The following is a 24112-nucleotide window of genomic DNA, read 5'->3' as shown; positions in this document are numbered from 1 at the left end:
ATCTGCTCTGACTGGGAGATTTATGAACCCACAGTCAGGTGATCAGAGAGATTTGGGAGGGTTGCCTTACCTCCAGCCCTAATTTCTGTTGGCTATTTTAATGTAGATCTAGTCTACAGATGGCGGGAAGATATTTACTGCAAATGTTTAAACCCTTTAACACCTGAGTAGTCACCTAAAAAACACACGTTATTTGCCAAACGAAACTCTATATGATGGATGTGAACAGTCTTGTCTGCTAGCATAATTTAAAAATAATATACTTAAATGTTCCAAAGAATGATAAAACTGGGATTGATCAAACAGCTTTTAGTAATCAAAGGACTACTAAAATTCGGAGGGAACCAGCTACTAGATGGTTCGATTAGTATTTCACCATCTTTAAAATCTTTCCTTCAAAATTTCTGAAAATATGGCCAAGTATCTGCTCTAATTTACTAAATGACTGCATCATCCTCGTGCTTTGACCCAACAGCAGCATTTGACACAATTGATCGTAACAGTGTTTCCTGTTTAGAACATGGGTGGAGGTTGGAGGCATTGCACTCCAGTGATTTGGGTCTTATTTCCAAGGTAAGACCTTTTGTGTCCGCTCTGGTGACCCTGTGGCCTTGTCTGGGATTATTGAGGGGAGTTTTTAGACATTTTAAATCTTGCCATAAAAAAATTCCCTTCGCATGCTGTATTAACATGGAAGCTAATCCTAACCCTACAGCAGGAGCTGCATCTGGATGACGGACACTTTCAGCAGTACTTCTGTCTCTCTGGTCATGGCTCAAAGCCGAGTCTCTGATTGGTTGATGCGACGTGTCTTCTTCACCAAAGTTTAGATATTTGAACTTTGGATGTGCACGGAATGAACTGCAATGCCCGAAACACACTGCTGACTGATTGACACGCCAGGCCTGACACTTAAAACCCTCTGGTCGCATCTGTACATTGACTGAACATCGAAACTGTTTGCCCCGATGTGCAAATCTCGCTCCGTGTGAACGCAGCTTTAAGCTGGATTCCCAGATTAAGGTCTATTGTAAAATCAGGCCTTTAACCAAAAGACAAAATGCCAAAGTTAAGGCCCGTACACACCGGGACGAATATTCGCCAGGCGTTATTCGCCAGCGTTTTTCGCCACGTTTTTTGTGTTCACACCCAGGCGATTTTCGCTGACGATGAGTGGAGTGAACATGCAATTTCATTCCCTGACATTAGATGGCGCTTAATGTAAAACAGAAATACTCCTGTACACAAGGTGGCGCTGCGCAACTTTACGCTTCTTAAAGTCGCTTTTCACTCAGAAGAAGAGAGCAAGTACTTACGCGCTTGTCAGAATCAAACAAAGAAAACATGAATATTTCAAGCACCAGTAGCTCCAACTGGTGCTTGGTTCGGGGATATTTTAGAATGTCCGTCATTATTGCTTCGCGGCTGTGTAGACGCTACTTGGCGTCTATCTTCTTCGCTGGTATGTGTGCTCAGTAAGGCAGTTTTGTGTTTGAGCGCCCCCAAGTTGTGTTTTACTGTAACTTCAGAAGCTCCAGACACGTGAGCAAAAGCGCCATTCTCATTGGTCGAGTAGATTTCGACGCGACGCGTCGAAAAAAAAAAACGAACCCGAGGCGTTTTTTTTTTCTGACGCTTTGTCGCGTGGCGTTTTTTCGCGTCGGTGTGCACACTCTCATTGGGGCCCTTTGTTTAGTCACGAGGCGTTAAACGTCGGCGAAAATCGCCGGCGAAATTCGTCCCGGTGTGAACAGGCCTTTAAACCAATCATCTCTGGGCAACGCCTTCAGCCATTAACCCATGCCATGGACCATAGGCTTCACTTACTGCAGTGCTGTGTGTGTGGAGGGTCAGTAAACCTTCTGTGGTTTGTCTCCAGCTAGTTCAAACCGTTGTTGCATGCAGTTTAGTGATCATGTCACTTCCCATTTTCACTTCACTGACGGCCTGTGCATTTTAAACTCTTTTCTTTTTAAACCAAAAAACAGCCAGGATCCTTCCCAACTCCACCAAACACCCGTTCAGACATGAGAAAGCAGCCTCTCATTTCTGGACCAAGCTTTTCCTGTGGCAACTCCTAAGCTGCAGAAAGACGTTCCAATGAACATCCGGCAGGCATCAGCTCTGTTTTTAATTCAACTTTTACTGCTTTTCTTCCCACTGATTTCTAAAATCCCTCTCCAATCATCTTTTGATCTATATTCAGACTGTTTACCCCATAGTTCAAGTATCAGTGCCTTCTGATAATAGCTTTTAGGCTTTAGTTTTAGCTTGGCCCCGTTTTGAAAAGCAAACCTGGCATGGTTTCATCCATTTCCAAAGGAAGTGAGTATGCTCAGCGGTGCTAACCTCTTCAGAAGCTAACCCTTCTCAAGGATACAGGCTAGGTAGTGATTCAGGAACTCGTGCTCAGAAGCAGGCATGGACTGCAGGAAATTCTCCCTGTAGGCCTCGAACCACGGAGTGGTAACTGAAACAAAACACTGCAGTTAATATTTGAAAACACTGATCAGACAGAAATACTAAAACTGCTTCTGCGTGGTTCTGGTTCTGATCGACTGACATTCACACAACCCCTGAAGTCTGCTCTGTAATGCAGACTCCAGAGGGACACTGAAACCTAGAGGAGTTAAAGGTCAAAGCAGTAGGAAGGAAGGACCTTAAAATCCAGTATGGAACCAGCTCTGCAGAGAACTGCAGACGCATGGGTTCATCTAACAACCACATCAATTCCAGAAACCAGCTTGCTCAACAGAACTCAGTCCAATCCTGCTAAATCTGCAGAAAAATCCTCACAACCAGATCCTCACCACTCAAGTTCAGGTTGTAGTCTCCTGTTTTAAAGCTAGTGGCTGCAGCCCCCTCCAGCGGCTGGCAGGATGACACCACCTCGCCAAGCTGCCGGTACTGGGCCGGGCTGAGAACAGCAGGGGAGGAAACTGGGTTTGTGGTCACCGCATTGACACAGATGCGTAGGTTTTTCACAGTCTGCAGCTGGTTGTTGGGGTCCCTGATGTGACCTGCAAAAAACATCAAGAACAGCATCTCACAACAAGATTTGTGGCTAAAGAAGACAGAAAATAGGAAAAGCTGACGGTGAAACTCTCTCCCCTATAGCCAACGAAGCAAAGTAATATTTTCACAGATGAGGGTGTAAATTCAGTCTGATGAATATGTTTAACGTGGACAGGTTACTGAAAACTGTAAACTCAGACTGACAGGGTCCCTGTGATCTCAAATTGAGTTTCGCAGGAGATGCTATGAAGATGTAAAAAGTTCTTGGGAAAGAATAATTCATGACATGTACATGATGACAGTAGACCAGGGAGCCTCCAGAGCCACATGTGGCTCTCTTATTCCTCCATTGTTGATCTTTGGCTTTAAGCAAAAATGGTAACATTTTAATTGGTAGGAAATTAGCTAGTTAAGCTCATATTCTAATCTATGCAGCACAATAACATCTAAATGTTGACATAATAGAAAATTCCGTGTTTAACCTTCATTTTAATTTAACTAAATCTGTTGCAGTAGGAGGTTCCTGAACTTTAATCTTAAAGGAACTCATGCATGCTGCTGTCAAGGTAAAACATTTAAAGGCCGATATCCTGCTTTTCTTAAGCCTTTTATAGTAAACTATATCCATACATATTATAATATATTAGCTTTGGCACACTAAAGAACGTTTTTTTAATTAGTTATTTTCATGAACTCTTTTCATATCTGGAAGTAAAATGACTCGATCTCTGAAGCTCTCTGAATTATTTTATTCAAATCATTGTGAATCAGTAGCAGATGAGAAAAATTTGTAGTTGTTCGGTACAAACTGGGCCTCAAGCTCTCCGCTTTGCTCCATTCTGATGATCCACTGTCAGACCAACAGATGGAATCTGAGCTGGAATCTGGATCAGAACTGGAGGACTGCCACTCTGCAGAAACTATGTTCTAGAAAAAGACACGGGCTTTTGGATTTTAGCTAAAAACTGCATAACCATAATTCATAACCATAATTAGACTGGGAAAATAGATTAAAAGATGTTCAGAGGGAGAATTTTAAAGTTGTTATTTGTAGAAAAATAGGAGACTTTTATAATTCAAGTGTTGTAAATATTTAAAAGCTACAGTTCATCAATGAATTGCCTAATGGCCACAAAACAGAGAGATTCTTTTTTCTAAAAGGTTAAATGGGATTTGGTAGGTGTCGTTGGATTTTGGTTGGTAAGAAACTGGACCTAAGGGCTCTTGTGGAGGTAAAGGTTGCAGAGCCCTGGAGAAGAGCAGCAGATGAAAACCAGCCAGATGACAGCAGCCGGAGGCAGCAAAACATGGATGAGGCCGTCAAAGACCAGATTCACGGACAACCAAGGAACAGAAGCACCTTAGTTTTCACAGTAAACATGTCCACACAGAACTGGATCAGAACCGGGCTCAAAACAAACCAGAAACTGTTACTATTGAGAAGAAGAGAGCCAGACTGGATCAGATAAGACTTAAGAGCCAGAACTGTTTTCGTAAGTCCCCGAAGGTCCTGAGCGACCCTAGTTGCTGTGACAAACGTCTGGTTCGGTTCTGGCTGCAGGACAGACTCCAGGCACTGCTGGGTCTGCATCCGAACACGGCCGAACGAAGCCTGATTCGGACCCATACCTTCGGAGAGGAGCCTGCAGAAAGGCCGCAGCAGCTCCGGGAAGCTCAGCTTGTTCTTTCGGGAAACTCTGTCCGCCTCTTTGCTGCACAGGACGGCGACCATCGGGACGAAGGAGTCCTGGAGGAACTCCTGAACGGACTGAACGCACTGCGCCATCTCCACAAACACCGAGAGGGATACACTTCACACGACAGCCATGACACTCTTCTTCTTCCGGTGTAGGGCTGATGCGGTCAGCTGACGCTGCGGGAACCAATCAGAATCTTCTCTCCGTTCATTGACCAACGTCAGCGTGCGTCTGTCTGTCTGTCTGTCTGTCTGTCTGTCTGTCTGTCTGTCTGCATTTTTTTTTTTTGTTTTGTTTTTTTGTGTACTTTAAAAAAGTCCCGGTGATCATTCAAATCTTTTCCCAGATTTTGGTTCTAACATTTTTCAAGAACTACAAAAACAAGAACTTCAAACAGGCTGGGTTCTAACTTTATCATTTTTAAATTTCCTTTTTATTTAAGTTTCCTTTTTTTAATTGCCTTAGGGATAATTAAAGACCTATTCTATTCTGATCATGAAAACCAGAAGATGAGCTGCAAATAAAAGTAGAAAAACCACAAAGTGTCACAGACATGATCCGTTTAGTTTATGTGTTTGTCATGATATCACCAGTCTGTTCTTCTTCTGACTTTATCCACTAACATTACAGAGAAAAACAGTGGGGAAGCATTAAATATGAACTTTTTTTTTTATTTTGTTTGTAAGTCAAACCCCAACAGCAATATTGGGCACAAAGCAGCAAAGTCTGTGGGAGTAAATTTACGAGATTTCTTTTCATAAATCTACGACTTAAAATGTCGTAATTTTACTTTTTTTTTTGGTGGCTCTAAAACTCCGTGGTATAACTGCATCAAATGACTCAAAATGAAAATGAAAAATCAATCCTCCAAAATGCTTTTTCATACTTAAAACTACTTAAAAACCGCTTAATATTTATGTCGTAATTAAAGCGAAAATGCAAAGAGGGCATTGCTTTTTCATTTTCACATCCACCCTGTGAATAGTGTTGCATTATTCAATTCTACTTAGCATTTCCAGCGGGGAGGCGGGGCGATGACATCAGTGCTCTTTCCGTGTGTCCAGCTGCTAAGAGGCACAGACAGGCTAGGAACAGTGCGGACAGGCTTGTAGCTTTGTGTTAGCAGCAGAGGACAGGGCTTTGTGACGGCTGTGCGTTCCTGATGACTGTACACAGCTTCTCAGGACTACGTAGCAGCATTTCCGCCTTCCGCGGTTCTCCTGTCGATACTTCCCCGGTCTAGCTTTATCTTCATACCGGCAGCCCCCTCGGCGTAGCCGTAGCTGGCCCGTGATGCCCTGCAATTCAAACTCCGCATCTCCCATGGAAATGATTCTGCCATCATCCACCACTGTTGTCTTCTGTGAACGTCCAGGTCTTTTTGTGTTCAGTTCACCAGAGCTTTCTTTCTTTCTCAGGATGTACCACACTGTTGATGTTGCCACTCATAATACTGTAGCATTTCTAGCATTGTTTTTTTCTGTTTTCTCAGCTTAATGATGGCTCCTTTCACCTGCATGGAGAGCTCCTTTCATCGCATGTTGTCTGTTCACGGCAAAACCTTCCAAATGCAGCACGAGTCCTCTAATCAACTCCAGGCCTTTTATCTGCTTCACTCATAATGACATAAGGGAATTGCCCTCACCTGCCCATGCAATAGCATGGAAGTCAATTGTCCAATTACTTATGAGCTCATGAAATGAAGGGATTGTGTTTAAAAAATGCTTTAGTTTTTCACATTTTTATGCAATCTTTTTTTTCAACCCATAGAATAAAAGCTGAAAGTCTGCACTTCAATTACATCTGAATGGTTTTATTTAAAATTCTCTGTGGTAATGTACAGAAACTAAATTAGCAAGAATGTGTCTCTGTCCAACTATTAAGAATATAAAGTTGAAGAGGCCCGAGCTGGCTGCCTCCCCATGCCCCAACTGCTGTCCCATCTACCCACCGGGCTGCCTCTGAGGCCAGCAACTAACTATATCCGCAGCTAAGTGATGGGGCTGCCTTAGTGACCACATAATTGACCACATAATACTTAACAGCATTTAATACTGTAATCACTACACAAGATGTTTTAATTTACAACTCTCAAACAGCAGTTAAAGGACATTTTTCACGGTAAATTAAAGCTGTTTTAAAATACAAAATTGATTTACAACAATTACTCATCATGGGTGACTGTATGCTTTAGCCAGAATCCAAATACATATTGAAGCTGTTTGTCAAAGTGTACGTTACAAACCAAAGGTTTTCACAGTAAAGTTTCCAGAGCAAACATTGTCAGAAGCTTAGTTGTTGCTATGACTGTGACTCCGCCCGTTCTTACACAGTGACATGTTTAATTTTGAGAATGAATCAGCCTGTAGGGTTTTATCAAAAGTATAAAACAGTAGATGATAACAAAAAACCTGTAGGCGACATGACTGATGTCTTCTCAACTGGATGACCTGATATTAAAACTACAAAACGAACTTTGTACACTTGCTTTCTGCCATCAGCAGTAGATTTAAACTTCAGGAGTGTTTAAGGTTGTATGGAGCGGCAGCTTTCAGGTTTGAACCTTGTTCCAAGCCAGATTTAGACAGTCAGGGCTGACTGCACCAATGATTGCAGGCGAACAGAAACCTTTTCTGTAAAGCTGCAGAAAACAAATGGATCAAAGAAAAAAAGTTGTACATTATGCAAAGTATCCCCAGAGAAAGACATTGGCAGCCAACAGTAGCAGAGCATTAAAATTACAGACATTTCTCCAGACAGACTTCTCTTGCAGGAAATTCTGATCACAGTTTTCAGTCCTTGGAGGTTCCGATTCAGGGTTTTTACCACTCAGACCACAGAGCCACAGAGCTACTGCCTTCCATTTGGATCGTGTTGAGCTGTCAGCTCCAGAGCTGGTCCAGCTTCCTGGGTCAGGTGAAGTCTGGGGATTTTCTAAATCGACGCGTGGCTCAGTGCTGAATCTGGACCACCAGGTCAGCCGGTGTAACTGGAAAGGAGGGAAGAAAACAAGTGGTTATCATTCATGTGTCAGCCCCTTCTGTGACAACGCCCTACTTTATTGCTAAGTTATAGAAGGGACATGATATATCTACAAATCTACAAAAAGAACATAAACTGTTGCCCATGACATTAAACTTAGACAAGCAGGGAGGGGCTTCTTCTTCTTTTTCTTTTATTTCTTTTTCTGTTTACTAGCACATGTCCGCCCCCTACAGTTGGAAGAGATTTGGTGCGAAATGTTGTAACGGTGCAGATCTGGTGAATCTTGCTCCAGGCTTTTTCTTTCACAGTTCTATTCCGATTTATGAAAGACTTGGTGTTGTGGAATCTGGCCAGGCACGAACCACAGCTTTTAATTTATACTTCATTAATTTTCAAATGGTTGGGACTTCAGTGAGTTAAAAGGGGTGCCATCCATATGTCATTACCAAATCTGAGTCCCTGATTGGTTCAAAGTTCTACCTGGTTTAACTTCTTATCACACGTTTAATGGCCTTGTGTTTTGACAGCAAGGCGGAAAACGTAGCTACGCGTGAATGCACGTTTTTAACGCAGAAGCCCGAAACGTGCATTTCTGTGCATTTACATAGACTTTTTTTTCCCTGTTGCCAAGGGCGATGTGAACGCATAGATTCTGGGGTTCAGTTCCTCAGAGGACTTTTAGGTGCTGGCCAAGCACACCGTGCAGGATTCAATGAATCCAGATTTATTTTAGTATTTCACCATGCAGCCCAGGGGATAATCATGGGAGGAGGGGGATGGACTGTCAGAATTCAGCTCTGTCCTTTCCTGCCGTCCAACGTCTGGTAATTATCTTCATTCCCATCACCTGTCCTCACTTGTATTTAAACTTTGTGCTTCTGTCATTCTTAAAGCTGCAAGATTTTTTTTCAATCTTGCAGCTATAACATTAGTCAAAGTAGTTTTACACACATAAACACTCTTTATACAAAGGATAAGTAGAGATCTCACTGTCAATTTATGGATGTGGCAGAAGAATATTTACAATGAATCCATATCAGACTATAAAATCTTTTCCACCCATGTCAATGAAGCTGTAATTAATATTTCTGAATGATACAAATTCAATTTTTGGTGGAAAATAAGAGTTTGACACCATTCTGATCCAAATCTCAGCCCAGCAATCTCCTCTGGAATTCTTTTCATGATAAACTTAATTAACTCCAATTTGGCTTCTAAAAATTGAATAAGTATCAACATGAGCCAATCTTTTGAAAGCTCTTTGAAATTATTATTATTATTGGATCTCAAAGTTTTGTCTCCCAAAGAGCCATAAATCCCAACTCTAGCACAAAGTCTCTTAATGATCTTCATGTTCTGTTGATAGGGTGAAAGTATGACTGGCTAAATAAAAAAGTGTAGAAGGATAATATATGTGGATCGCCTTTTTTATTATTTTTAAAAAAGTAAAACAAACCAACTTCTAGTAATGTTTCTTATGGTCTGGTTCATAGCAGTTTGTTGAGCATTTCAATTTAAATGACGACTTAACAATAGAGTTTACTAAACTCATATTTTCTTTTGTAGGACTAAACAGTTAATAAATGTTTCCACGGGGCTTGACTCTTACCAAATTTTCCCACATCAGCTGTAAGAAGTTTGATATATTCTGTCTTTAAAGAATGAAAAAGCTTCTGGGCCAGAACATCCCATCTTTGTAGATCCTACTCTGCCGTTTACTCAGATAGAAAAAATAATTCTAGATGATAAAGTTTGTTTCCACATTGTTCTCAGTTTCTCAGAAGCGGTGGGGCAAAGTTTTAAACATAAAATAGTTTTTATAAGTAAGCTTATTACTTACTCCACGCATCAAAACAACAGTAAAGACTCCTTACATGTTCCTCAGAAATGGGAGCAGTGGCCAAGCTGACAGCAGCAATGACGAGTCCAGTAAAGGCCAATAGGATGAGTGCAAAGTACAGGTAGTGAACATCAGCCACCACAGCAGGCCGGCCATCTGTCTGACCACAAGCAGGGGGCGGGAAGCAGAATTCCAGAACCATGCGGATCAGCCCGACCACCAAACCGGCCATCAGCCCCCAGAATGCACCCTGACATAGACACAGACATCCACACGTGAGAAAAGGTTACGTAAGGTTTTCACAAGTGGAACTTTTGTGTGATTATTTGTTTTTGTATATATGGAAAAGCCTTATTTAATCTCAAAGAATTCAAAGTGGAGGGATCACGCTCACTATGCCAGCACCCACTGCGGCTCACTGTTTGGCGGCCAGCCAGCCGCCTGGGGTCTGGCAGAGCAAGCTAGCTCTGCATCCTGATTGGCTGGAGACCTTGTCAATCAATGTCCTCAATGCTTTGTCACATGTACAGATACGTGCAGCTCTTCAAATCTACATACATCTATGATCAGGGTCAGCAGATCTTTGTCTTTATTCTAAAGCTGTACCTAGTTTATTTTATTCCATTTTTTACAAGGTTTATACTTTGAAAGCTTACACAAGATGTATGTATATAAATATATGTATATATGTATATATATATATAATCTAGCCACAGGGGTTGCAAGCCAGTTGCCTCTGTGCCGGTCCCAAGCCCGGATAAATAGAGAGGGTTGCGTCAGGAAGGGCATCCGGCGTAAAAATTGCCAAAATAACCATCCGTATCATCCACAACACTTTAGACATACCGGATCGGTCGAGGCCCGGGTTAACAACGACTGCCACCGATGCTGTTAACATACAGGGTGTCGGTGGAAATTTGACTACTGTTGGTCGAAGAAAGAGGGGAGGCAGAAGGGTCCGTGGCCAGAGAGAGAAGGGAAAAGGCAGGAACATAGGTTTGAGAATAGGGACTCTTAACGTTGGCACAATGACAGGGAAAGGCAGAGAGCTGGCAGACATGATGGAGAGAAGGAAGGTAGATGTACTGTGTGTGCAGGAGACAAGGTGGAAGGGCAGCAAGGCACGTAGTATTGGAGGAGGATACAAACTGTTCTATCATGGTGTTGATAGGAAGAGAAACGGGGTAGGAGTGATTCTGAAGGGGGAGTTTGTAAACAGTGTTCTAGAGGTGAAAAGAGTCTCAGACAGGATGATGAGCTTAAAGTTAGAAATCGAAGGGGTGATGGTGAATGTAGTCAGTGGGTATGCGCCACAGGTTGGCTGTGAGTTAGAAGTGAAGGAGAGATTCTGGAGTGAGTTGGATGAGGTCATAGAGAGTTTTCCCAGAGGAGAGAGAGTTGTTATTGGAGCAGACTTTAATGGGCATGTTGGTGAGGGCAACAGAGGTGATGAGGAGGTGATGGGCAGGTTTGGTGTGAAGGAAAGGAATCTGGAGGGACAGATGGTGGTGGACTTTGCAAAGAGGATGGAAATGGCTGTAGTCAACACTTACTTCCAGAAGAGAGAGGAACATAGAGTGAAATACAGAAGTGGAGGTAGGAGTACTCAGGTGGACTACATCCTATGCAGACGAGGTCATTTGAGAGAGGTTAATGACTGCAAAGTGGTGGTAGGAGAGAGTGTAGCCAAACAGCACCGCATGGTGATGTGTAAGATGACTCTGGAGGTCAGGAAGAAGAAGAGAGGGAAAACAGAAAAGAAGACCAAGTGGTGGAAGCTACAGAATGAAGAAACTTGTGAGGAATTTAGGCAGAAGTTGAGGCAGGTCCTGGGTGGTCAGGATGAGCTTCCAGATGACTGGGAAACTACAGCAGAGATTATAAGGGAAACAGGTAGGAAGGTGCTAGGTGTGTCATCTGGAAAGAGGAAAGACGGTAAAGAGACTTGGTGGTGGAATGAGGAAGTACAGGAATGCGTCCAGAGGAAGAGGTTGGCTAAAAGGAAGTGGGATGTAGAAAGGACTGAGGAAGGTAGACAGGAGTACAAGGAAGCGCAGCGTAGAGTGAAGAGAGAGGTGGCAAAGGCCAAACAGAAAGCTTACGATGAGCTATATGACAGGTTAGACACAAAGGAAGGAGAGAAGGACTTGTAAAGGCTAGCCAGACAGAGAGACAGAGATGGGAAGGACGTGCAACAGATAAGGGTGATTAAGGACAGAGATGGAAAGGCGCTAACAACCCAGGAGAGTGTACAGAAAAGATGGAAGGAGTATTTTGAGGAGCTGATGAACGAGGAAAATGACAGGGAAAGAAGGGAGGAAGATGTGGTTGTTGTGGAGCAGGAAGTAGCAGAGATTGGAAAGGATGAGGTTAGAAAGGCTCTGAAAAGGATGAAGAGCGGAAAGGCCGTTGGTCCTGATGACCTACCTGTGGAGGTATGGAAGTGCTTAGGAGAGACAGCAGTGGAATTTCTAACGAGGTTGTTCAATAGGATTTTAGAGAGTGAGAAGATGCCTGAGGAATGGAGGAGAAGCGTTCTGGTTCCGATCTTTAAGAACAAGGGTGACACGCAGAACTGCAGCAACTATAGAGGAATAAAGTTGATGAGCCACACAATGAAGCTGTGGGAAAGAGTAGTGGAAGCCAGGCTTAGGAAGAAGGTGGAGATCTGTGAGCAGCAGTATGGTTTCATGCCCCGTAAGAGCACCACTGATGCCATTTTTGCTTTGAGAATGTTGATGGAAAAGTACAGAGAAGGTCAGAAGGAGCTGCATTGTGTGTTCGTAGATTTAGAGAAGGCGTATGACAGGGTGCCTAGGGAGGAGCTGTGGTACTGTATGAGGTCGTCTGGAGTGGCAGAGAAGTATGTCAGAGTAGTTCAGGACATGTATGAGAGAAGTATGACGGTGGTGAGATGTGCTGTAGGTCAGACAGAGGAGTTCAAGGTGGAGGTGGGACTACACCAAGGATCAGCTTTGAGTCCTTTTTTGTTTGCTATGCTGATGGACAGGCTGACAGACGAGGTAAGACAGGAATCTCCCTGGACAATGATGTTTGCGGATGACATTGTAATTTGCAGTGAGAGTAGAGAGCAGGTGGAGGAACAGCTAGAGAGGTGGAGGTTTGCTCTGGAAAGAAGAGGCATGAAGGTCAGTCGTAGTAAGACAGAATACATGTGTCTGAACGAGAGGGATCAAGGTAGAAGCGTTAGGTTACAGGGGACTGAGGTGAAGAAGGTGCAGGAGTTTAAGTACTTGGGGTCAACAGTTCAGTGTGATGGGGAGTGTGGAAAAGAGGTGAAGAGGCAAGTGCAGGCAGGTTGGAGCGGGTGGAGGAAAGTGTCAGGAGTGTTGTGTGACAGAAGAGTGCCAGCAAGACTCAAAGGAAAGGTGTACAAGACAGTGGTGAGACCAGCTCTGCTCTATGGGTTAGAGACGGTAGCAGTGAGACAGAGACAAGAGGCTGAGATGGAGGTAGCGGAGATGAAGATGTTGAGGTTCTCCTTAGGAGTGACCAGGTTAGACAGGATAAGGAACGAGTACATCAGAGGGACGGCTCATGTTGCCTGTGTTAGCGACAAAGTCAGAGAAGCCAGACTGAGATGGTTTGGACATGTTCAGAGGAGGGATAGTGGATATATTGGTAGAAGGATGTTGGAGATGGAGCTGCCTGGCCGGAGGGCAAGAGGACGGCCAAAGAGGAGATACATGGATGTCTTAACAGAGGACATGAAGTTGGCTAACGTTAGGGTAGAAGATGTCCATGATAGAGTGAGGTGGAAAAGGATGATTCGCTGTGGCGACCCCTGATGGGAAAAGCCGAAAGAGAAAGATGTATATATATATATATATATATATATATATATATATATAGATATATATATATATATATATACACACACACAGTGGGGCAAAAAAATGTAGTTGTAGTCAACCACCAATTGTGCAAGACCTCCCACGTAAAAAGATGAGGGAGACCTGCAATTTTCATCAGAGGTAAACTTAAACTATGAGACACAAAATAATTAAAAACACAGAAAAGCACTTTTTCTGATTTTTAAAGAATATATTTGTAAATTTATTTATTCCGTTTGATCCCTTTCGAGGTCACGGGGCTGCTGGAGCCTATCCCTGGCACTTACAGGCGAAGGCTGGGGACATCCTGGACAGGTCGCCAGTCTGTCACAGGGCCACAATCACACACCCATGCACTCTGACACCTATGGACAATTTAGAGTAACCAATTTACCTATGAAGCATGTTTTTGGACAGTCGGAGAAAACCCACGCATGCACGCGGAGAACATGCAAATTCCACACAGAAAGGTCCCCCGTTGGTGTTCTGTTTCAGGTCCCCCAGCCGGGACTTGAACTAACGCCTTCTTGCTAGGAGGCAAGCGTGCTAACCACTGCTCCTCTGTGCAGCAATTATGGTGGAAAAAAGGTTTTCGGTCACTTAAAAATAAGCAAGATTTCTGTCTCTCACAGACCTTAACTTCTTCTGTAGAGGATCCTCTGTCCTCCACTGGTTACCTGTATTAATGGCTCCTGTTTGAACTGGTTGTTGATTTGATTTGATTTGAAATGGTTTATTTCAAGCAATCAAATAAGAATACACAAAAACAATACAACCATCAGTTATACATTCATACAAAGACGAATCAAATTTAGTATAATTAGACATAAAATTAAATATTGCTTGAAAGGGAGTGGAAGGAAGCGAACTTATATAATCCCACCCCTGTTCTACCATAAACATTTTATAACATGATTTATCATTATCCGGTTCCTAGCTTTCATCAGACAGAATTAAGAATCATTAAGTGTCAATAAAGCACATGACGAAGATGAATTACTTTACTATGTAAAAAATAACTTTTAGAAATCAACATGGCAAATGCAGATCAGTTATCCAAAATATATGCAGATTATGTTACTTATAAAAGTCATTTACATGAGTTATAACACTTTCAAAAATCTTCTTAGCAAAATTTGATCAGGTATCAAAAGTTATAAATATGTACAAAATCATGTTACATTAGGAAAAATCATGAATCAACTTATCAATTTTTTGGAGCAAGTGAAGTAATATCATTAAAAGTCAATCAATTTAACCATTTTCAATAATTGATTCATCATTTGTTTTATTATTTTTTTTGTTTTTGTATTTTTTTTTTTTGTAATAAAGTAATGCTGCACGGGAAAATAAAAAGGGTCCATAATCTGTCGATTGTCCAAGGTTGGTATTCCTTCTTCTGCTGATAAACAGCCATTCTTCTCGGTTTAAAACAAAGTTTATAGTTCTCTTCGATGTTATGTCTGCAGACATTAGATAGAGGTCCATATCCTTCTTTAGCTGACATCAGTGGCGCTGAAAGTTGAGGTCAAATTGTCTGTAGGTCAGAACTCTCTGCTGAGAATCAGGTTACTTCAGACTTTTTGAGTGATGAATCCAGGCGTCATAGTTCTTGAAGATATTTGGCTGTTTGATTTATTACTACATGTTGGTTCAGACGACTGTGATCAAACACTTCTCAAAGTCCTTCATGGTGTTCACAACCAGAACCTTGGACCGGTCCGGTGGACCGAGTGGTTTGACGTAAATCCTGCAGCCTTTAACCCAAGTGTTCTCAATCTGCATCTGCTTCCTGAGAAGCCTGGCATGTTTGGCAATTTCAGTATTCCTTCTGGTCAGATTGTCGTTCAGATAAGCAGCAGATCCCTTCAGGTTCTTCCTTTAATTCATCAGAGCTAGCTTGTGTTTTTGATTCACAAACCTGATGATGATCGCTGGTTTATCCGTCTCCTTTCTCCTGGGGAGCGGGTGGCAGGTCTCAATGGTGTTTAGATCCAGGGAAATCCCTTTAGACGTGAGAAATGATTCCACTTGGTCCTGCTAGCTATGCTGGCGCTATTAGCTTTAGCAATGCTAACTCCAGCTGCATTTAGCTTTGCCCGAGGTTTGATCGGTACTCCAGTGAGATTGACATTATTCATCCTTACTTGTTGTTCCACATCGTCCAGTCTTTTCTCCAGAATGTCGACCCGGTTTTCACGTTGCTTGTTTTGAGCTCGGAATCTTCGGAAATCTTCCATTAGCTCCAAGATCGGAGTTAGCTTAGGATTCACTTGTTCCATAACAGGATACAACGCAGCTTGGATTTCATCAAGAGTCTTTTTAAGGTCTTCGTAGTCCTGGTTTTTCCTATGGGCCATGGTCGGCTCTCTTTTTTGAGAAAATCAACTTTTTAAGTCATTTGAAGATAGTTGTATAGCAACAGTGAGCAACACGCGTCCGTGCTGTAACCCGGAACCGGAACCCATCATTTATCTATATAAAGACACCTGTCCACAACCTCAAACAGTCACTCTCCAAACTCCACTATGGCCAAGACCAAAGAGTTGTCTAAGGACACCAGAAACCAAATTGTTGACCTGCACCAGGCTAGAAGACTGAATCTGCAATAGATAAGCAGCTTGGTGTCAAGAAATCACCTGTGGGAGCAATTATTAGGAAATGGAAGACATACAAGACCACTGAAAATCTCCCTCCATCTGGGGCTCCCCCTAAGATCTCACCCCATGGGGTCAAAGTGATCACAAGAACGGTAAGCAAAAGTCCCAGAACCCAACTGGGGACCTAGTGAATGACCTGCAGAGAGCTGGGACCAAAGTAACACACTACACCACCATGGACTCAAACCCTGCAGTGGCAGACGTGTCCCCCTGCTAAAGCCAGTACATATGCAGGCCCGTCTAAAGTTTGCTAGAGAGCATTTGGATGATCCAGAAGAGGATCGGGAGAGTGTCCTATGGTCAGATGAAAACAAAATAGAACTTTTTGGGAAGAACTCTACTCGTCATGTTTGGAGAATAAAGAATGCTGAGTTGTATCCAAAGAACACCATACCTACTGTAAAACATTGGGGTGGTAGCATCATGCTTTGGGGCTGTTTTTCAGCAAAGGGACCAGGATGAATGATCCGTGTAAAGGAAAGAATCAATGGAGCCATGTATCCTCAGATTTTGAGTGAAAACCTCCTTCCATCAGCAAGGACACTGAAGATGAAACATGGCTGGATCTTTCAGCATGACAACGATTCCAAACACACGTTGCCCGGGTAACAAAGGAGTGGCTTCATGAGAAACATTTCAAGGTCCTGGAGTGGCCTAGCCAGTCTCCAGATCTCAACCCCTTAGAAAATCTTTGGAGGGAGTTGAAAGTCAGTGTTGCCCAGCGACAACCCCAAAACATCACTGCTCTAGCCCTTGTGCTATCCTATGACCCCACCCTTGCATTGACGTGTTCTCCCTACCATGACAAAGGTGGATAAAGGTGGATAGGATTTCATGTAATCCATGGACATGGTCTTGTGGGGTCTAGATGACCCAACTCCCAATGTTAAAGTGCCTAGGATAGCACAAGGACTAGAAGAGATCTTCATGGAGGAATGGGCCAAAATACCAGCAACAGTTTGTGATCATTTACTGAAAATTTTTGACTGCTGTCAAAGCCAAAAAAGGGAAAATAACAAAGTATTGAGTTGAACTTTTGTTATTGACCAAATACTTATTTTCCACCATAATTTACAAATAGGTTCTTTACGAGCTTGGGTGAGAAAGCACCCACGGCTGGTGAGAGAGGCACTTTTTGTATATATAAAAATACACTCTCCCTTCGCGGGTGGTTTTTTTTACCCAAGCTCGGGTCCTTTACCAGAGGCCTGGGAGCTTGAGGGTCCTGCAGTATTTTAGCTGTTCCTAGCACTGTGCTTATCTGGACTGAGATGTCTGAGGTCTTTCAAGGGATCTGTTGTAGCCACTCCTCCAGTGTTTTTCAGTTCTTCTCTTGAGTCCCTGATATTTCTCCAGTTTCTTGTGTTCCTCCATCTTTTTGATTTTGCCATTGATTGGTAATGCCAGAACTACGACAACAGCTTTATCCACGTGGATGGTGGATTCTTACAGTACAGACCAAAAGTTTTGACACACCGTCTCATTTAAAGAGTTTTCTTTATTTTCATGACTATGAAAATTGTAGATTCACACTGAAGGCATCAAAACTATGAATTAACACTTGTGGAATTATATACATAACAAAAAAGTGTGAAACAACTGAAAATATGTCATATTGTAGGTTCGTCAAAGTAGTCACCTTTTGCTTTGATTACTGCTTTGCACACTCTCGACATTCTCTTGATGAGCTTCAAGTGGTAGTCACCTGAAATGGTCTTCCAACAGTCTTGAAGGAGTTCCCAGAGATGCTTAGCACTTTTTGGCCCTTTTGCCTTCACTCTGCGGTCCAGCTCACCCCAAACCATCTGGATCGGGTTCAGGTCCGGTGACTGTGGAGCCCAGGTCATGTGGTGCAGCACCCCATCACTCTCCTTCTTGGTCAAATAGTCCTTACACAGCCTGGAGGTGTGTTTGGGGTCATTGTCGTATTGAAAAATAAATGATGGTCCAACTAAACACAAACCGGATGGAATAGCATGCCGCTGCAAGATGCTATGGTAGCCATGCTGGTGCAGTATGCCTTCAGTTTGGAATAAATCCCCAACAGTCCCTAACCAGCAAAGCACCCCCATACCATCACACCTCCTCCTCCATGCTTCATGGTGGGAACCAGGCATGTAGAGCCCATCCGTTCACCTTTTCTGTATCGCACAGACACAGTGGTTGGAACCAAATATCTCCAATTTGGACTCATCAGACCAAAGCACAGATTTCCATGGTCTAATATCCATTCCTTGTGTTCTTTAGCTCAAACAAGTCTCTTCTGCTTGTTGCCTTTCTTTAGCAGTGGTTTCCCAGCAGATATTCTAGCATGAACGCGTGATTCACACAGTCTCCTTTTCAACAGTTGTGTGCCATTGACCTGCTTTCTAATCTGAGCTGCTGTTAACCTGCCATTTTTGAGACTGCTGACTCGGTTGAACTTATCCTCAGCAGTAGAGGTGACTCTTGGTCTTCCTTTCCTGGGGTGGTCCGCAAGTGAGCCAGTTTCTTTGGAGCGCTTGATAGTTTTAGTGACTGCACTTGGGGACACTTTCAAAGTTTTCCCAGTTTTTCCGACTGACTGACCTTCATTTCTTAAAGTAATGATGGCCACTCGTTATTCTGTACTTAGCTCCTTTTTTCTTGCCATAATCCAAATTCTAACAGTCTATTCAGTTGGACTATCAGCTGTGTATCTACCTGACTTCTACACAACACAACTGATGGTCCCAACCCCATTTATAAGGCAAGAAATCACACTTATTAAACCTGACAGGCCACACCTGTGAAGTGAAAACATTTCAGGTGACTTCCTCTTGAAGCTCATCAAGATAATGCCAAAAGTGTGCAAAGCAGTAATCAAATCAAAAGTACTTTGAAGAACCTACAATATGACATATTTTCAGTTGTTTCACACTTTTTTATTATGTATATAAATCCACGTTTTAATTCATAGTTTTGATGCCTTCGGTGTGAATCTACAATTTACTCTAAACAAAAATATAAACGCAACAGTTTTGTTATTGCTCCCATTTTTTATGGTATGAACTCAAAGATGTGAAACATTTTCCACATACACAAAATAACCAGTTCTCTGAAATATTGTTCACAAATCTGTCTAAATCTGTGATAGTGAGCACTATTCCTTTACCAAGACAATCCATCCCACCTCGCACGGGGGGTTATCAAGATGCTGATTAGACAGCATGATTATTGCACAGGTGTGCCTTAGACTGGCCACAAGAAAAGGCCACTCTGAAATCTTCAGTTTTGTTTTATTGAGGGCGTCAGGGGACTCAGACAACCAGTCAGTATCTGGTGTGACCACCATTTGCCTCATGAAGTGCGACACATCTCCTTCGCATAGAGTTGATCAGGTTGTCTATTGTGTCCTGTGGAATGTTGGTCCACTCTTCTTCAATGGCTGTGCGAAGTTGCTGGATACTAGCAGGAACTGGAACACGCTGTCGTATACGCCAATCCAGAGCATCCCAAACATGCTCAATGGGTGACATGTCCGGTGAGTATGCTGGCCATGCAAGAACTGGGATGTTTTCAGCTTCCAAGAATTGTGTACAGATCCTTGCAACATGGGGCCGTGGATTATCACGCTGCAACATGAGGTGATGTTGTTGGATGTACGGCACAACAATGGGCCCCAGGATCTTGTCACGGTATGTCTGTGCATTCAAAATGCCATCAATGAAATGCACCTGTGTTCTTCGCCCATAACATATGCCTGCCCATACCATAACCCCACCACCACCATGGACTACTCGATCCACAACATTGACATCAGAAAACCGCTCACCCACACGACGCCACACACACTGTCTGCCATCTGCCCTGAACAGTGTAAACCGTTATTCATCCGTGAAGAGAACACCTTTTCAACGTGCCAGACGCCATCGCATGTGAGCATTTGCCCACTCAAGTCGGTTACGACGACGAACTGGAGTAAGGTCGAGACCTTGATGAGGACAACGAGCATGCAGATGAGCTTCCCTGAGACGGTTTCTGACAGTTTGTGCAGAAATTCTGTGGTTATGCAAACCGATTGTTTCAGCAGCTGTCTGAGTGGCTGGTCTCAGACGATCTTGGAGGTGGACATGTTGGATGTGGAGGTCTTGGACTGGTGTGGTTACACGTGGTCTGCGGTTGTGAGGTCGGTTGGATGTGCTGCCAAATACTCGGAAACGCCTTTGGAGACGGCTTATGGTGGATAAATGGACATTCAATTCCCTAGCAACAGCTCTGGTGGACATTCCTGATATCAGCATGCCAATTGCACGCTCCTTCAAAACTTGGACATCTGTGGCATTGTGCTGTGTGATACAACTGAAGATTTCAGAGTGGCCTTTTCTTGTGGCCAGTCTCAGGCACACCTGTGCATAATCATGCTGTCTAATCAGCATCTTGATATGGCACACCTGCGAGGTGGGATGGATTGTCTTTGCAAAGGAGAAGTGCTCACTATCACAGATTTAGACAGATTTGTGAACAATATTTCAGAGAACTGGCTATTTTGTGTATGTGGAAAATGTTTCACATCTTTGAGTTCATACCATAAAAAATGGGAATAATAATAATAACAAAAGTGTTGCGTTTATATTTTTGGTCTGTGTATATAGTCATGGAAATAAAGAAAACTCTTTGAATGAGAAGGTGTGTCCAAACCTTTGGTCCATAATGTATATACATATACACACACATCCATCCATCCATCCATCCATCCATCCAGCCTTCTATCCATCCATTTACACATACAAGTAATTCCTTTCGCGAAAATTTCCCCTTTACAGGTGTGTCAATTTATTTTTCCATTTCAATCATTTGTTACCTGACCTTTGTCCAAAAGCTGACAAAGCTTTCTGATTCTCTACCTTTGTTTCCTATGGAAGCGATTTTGTAGCATAATCAAAAATAAAAGTCAAAACCAGAAATGCTTTTTCATTTTCAAAATGTAACTGCATTTTTTGACTCAAAATTAAAATGAAAAAGCAATCCTTCAAAATGCTTTTTCATTTTCTACTTAAAAGCCGCTAATTCTGTCACTTAAAATGATAATGAAAATGGTATTTGACATTTCATTTTCAAAAGGTTCTCTGGTAAATGTGTAGCAAAATCTATTCAGAAATGTCTAATTTTGTCATGAAGAACCCTGACTTTTCCTCTACTGTGATCTCCTGGAGGCCCTCCCCTTCCTGAGGCCTTCTGCGAGTCACAGGTGTTCTAACTTCTAACTTATGTTGATTATGTTTGTGTCTATTTATACAGTGTCTGTTCTTGTTTCTGTGTCGGAGCATCTTCGTTTCTATGCTCCTGTTTTGGTGTTGTGGTTCTTTGGCATCAAAGCCTTTCGAGTGAGCTATTGGATCTGGGTCGTTCTTCTTGCTCCTGGGTTTTCTCCCTTGGACTATCTGTTACAAATTTGACAATTAAAATGGATTAACAGAAATGCTCTATCCTTTTCACAATGTAACTGCATCAAATGACTCAAAATTAAAATCTATACTTAAAAATGTTTTTTTCATTTTCTACTTAAAAACCGCTTATTCTGTGTCATAATAAAAATGAAAATGCAAAGAGGGGATTGCATTTTCATTTTCTCATCCACCCTGCGAAAACTGTCGCATAAATAAATTTGATTTAGCATTTCCTGCGGGGAGGTGGGGCGATGACGTCAGTGCTATCTCTGTGTGTCTGGCTGCTAAGAGGCACAGACAGACTAGGAACAGTGCGGCCAGGCTTGTAGCCTTGGGTTAGCCAGCGGCAGGAGGGATTGCTTTGTGACGGCTGTGCATTCCTGATGATTGTACACAGCTTCTCAGGAATACGTAGCAGCATTTCCGCCTTATGCGGTCCGGAGTTTGGGACCACAGCCTCCTTCGGAAGCCCAGCGGTCCGCAGCCGGATGCATCCGCTAGGCCTCGGATGGAGCCTGGGGCCACTGTTAAAAGCTTCTTCCTCAGACGCAGACCTGACAACCTCTAAACCATGAATTTGTGTTTCCAGTGGTGTCCAGACAAAATAAAGGCTGATGTTATTCCCATATTTACATCCTAGTTGTTCATTACCGGATTGACCGCCTGGAGTTCTGTTCCTCCATGGCTAATGTAAAAACATTAGCCTAATGCTATCCTTTTTTCTGCACCTTTGCAGCCAAGAAAAAAGCACTTGACCGCACGGATTTGAAAAAATGTGAGCGAGCAGGCCCTTAATAATAATCATAACAGTAATAAAAGTACATTAGAAGATAGTCTCCTGCAGCGTTGCGCTGATTTTGCTGTTATAGGATAGCTGGAGCCCCATCAACAGCTATAGCAGATTTCACTATGCTAAACGTTTTGCTGGTTGCACCAACACCTATCTTCTAAATGTCCTTTTATTACTGTATTACTCTCTTGGATGTAAAGTCAGGACCATAAATATTTGGACAGAGACACATTCTTTCTAAATTTTTTTTGTACATTACCACAGTGAATTTTAAATAAAACAAAAACATTGGATAAAAATGTGAAAAACTAAAACATTTTTTAAACACCATCTCTTCATTTCATGGGCTCGAAAGTAATTGGACAGTTGACTTCCATACTATTGCATGGGCAGGTGTGGGCAATTCCCTTGTTATGTCATTATGAGTGAAGCAGATGAAAGGCCTGGAGTTGATTAGAGGACTCGTGCTGCATTTGGAAGGTTTTTGTCATGGCCTGGCAGCTACTCCCTCCTCCCCCCTCCTTCCTGTGTGCACGCGACCAGCTGGATCCACTCACCTCATCTACACCTTCCTTCATAAGCTCCTCCTGGATCATCAGCCGGTGCCAGTTCGTTGTTCCTCCTATGGTGCATAGTCTGGTCAGCTCATGTCTGTTGTCTCAGTTTCAAAGAACCAAGCTCATGTTTTTGTCTTCGCTCTGCTTCAGGACTTTAACCTTCCGGATCCTCACCTGGTCGCAGTCCTTCCACGTTGCAGTCACGCCAACCCTGAAACCTCCAGCCAGCCGCCTCGCCTCGCCTTGCTTCAAGCTTCGCCCACGCCATCCCAAGTAACCTCCAGCCTGCGCCTCGTCTCGTCTGGATTCAAGCCTCGCTCTCGCCGCAGTTCACCCTCGAGGAGATTCCCGCTCAAGATTTCCACCAGCCTGCTCTCGCCCTCTCTGCCTGAGGAAGGAAGCCCTGTCAATCTCACGTTCAGATTAAACCACTTAATACTTACCGTTGTGTCAAGTCTCATTCCGGGTTCCAGCATCTGGGTCATTCCTGAACTCTCGTTCGAATCATGACAGAACGAACTGGCCATACACCTGACCCAGCTGACCCGGAAGACCTTCGGCAGACCGTTTCCCAGCAAGGGATTTTTCTGGAACTCCTCTACAGTGCCATCTCTCGTATCACGTCAGTTCAAGAGGATTTGATTTCCCGGATAAAGAATACGACACAGACCATCGCCAAGCTAACGGAACTCCAGGATCGTTCCGCTCCAGTTCCCACTGCTATTTCCGGCAACAATGCCACTTCCGCTTCCACCCTTATCCCGGAAAACGTTCGTCAACAGCCGGAACCCTTTTTCGGGGATGTTTCTGCCTGTGGAGGGTTCCTACTACAATGTGACCTGATTTTCCAACAAGCTCCCAGGTATTATCAAGCCGACCACGCTCGCATTTCTCTAATAGTAAATTCTCTCCGCAGTAAGGCGCTGCAATGGGCTCAAGCCTTCCTAGCTGCTCATCCCATCACGCATCTTCCTTTCGAACGCTTCCTGGGAGAATTCCGCCTCGTCTTCGACCAACCCCGAAAGCAGGAAGAAGCCACCCGGCGGTTGCTAAGTCTCAAACAAGGCAACCGCCCGGTAAGCGAACACCTCATAGACTTTCGAATTCTTGCTGTCGAGGCCGGATGGCCGGATCTCGCGCTCAAGGGAATTTTTTACCGGTCTTTGAATGAATGCATTAAAGATCACCTTTGTACCCAGCCTGAAACGGACACTTTTGAGGAGCTCGTCACGGCCGCTCTAAGGTCAGACCTCCGCCTCCGGGAACGCCAAACGGAGCAGAAAAGTAAGCAGCCGTCGACTCATGT

At 43.3% G+C, this 24112-nt stretch overlaps 2 protein-coding genes and 1 long non-coding RNA gene across 4 annotated transcripts in view; 1 reads left to right on the top strand and 2 right to left on the bottom strand.

The window, feature by feature from the left end:
• Positions 1–4879, bottom strand: part of trappc8 (trafficking protein particle complex 8) — a 43727-nt gene extending 38848 nt beyond the window's left edge. For both annotated transcript variants that reach the window (XM_011472977.3, XM_011472980.3), the window contains exons 1-3: positions 4645–4879; positions 2811–3020; positions 2381–2470 (exon numbers count right to left, since the gene is read on the bottom strand). In XM_011472977.3, the coding sequence (XP_011471279.1) occupies positions 2381–2470; positions 2811–3020; positions 4645–4801 (457 nt within the window). In that variant the 5' untranslated portion in view covers positions 4802–4879. The remainder of the gene's footprint in view (positions 1–2380; positions 2471–2810; positions 3021–4644) is intronic.
• Positions 4880–6747: 1868 nt separating this feature from the next.
• LOC101159252 (sodium/glucose cotransporter 4) overlaps positions 6748–24112 on the bottom strand; it is a 43326-nt gene continuing 25961 nt past the window's right edge. Inside the window, exons 13-14 of the mRNA XM_004067579.4 lie at positions 9572–9787; positions 6748–7701 (exon numbers count right to left, since the gene is read on the bottom strand). Coding sequence (XP_004067627.1) covers positions 7393–7701; positions 9572–9787 — 525 coding nt within the window. The 3' untranslated portion in view covers positions 6748–7392. The remainder of the gene's footprint in view (positions 7702–9571; positions 9788–24112) is intronic.
• Positions 22836–23249, top strand: LOC110015041. The gene is made up of 2 exons (XR_002290094.2): positions 22836–22876; positions 22957–23249. It is a non-coding gene; the product is annotated as an uncharacterized LOC110015041 (long non-coding RNA).

The sequence above is a fragment of the Oryzias latipes genome, chromosome 4 (genome assembly GCF_002234675.1).
Source record: "Oryzias latipes chromosome 4, ASM223467v1".
NCBI lineage: Eukaryota > Metazoa > Chordata > Actinopteri > Beloniformes > Adrianichthyidae > Oryzias > Oryzias latipes.
This window is presented reverse-complemented; position numbering and strand designations above follow the sequence as displayed.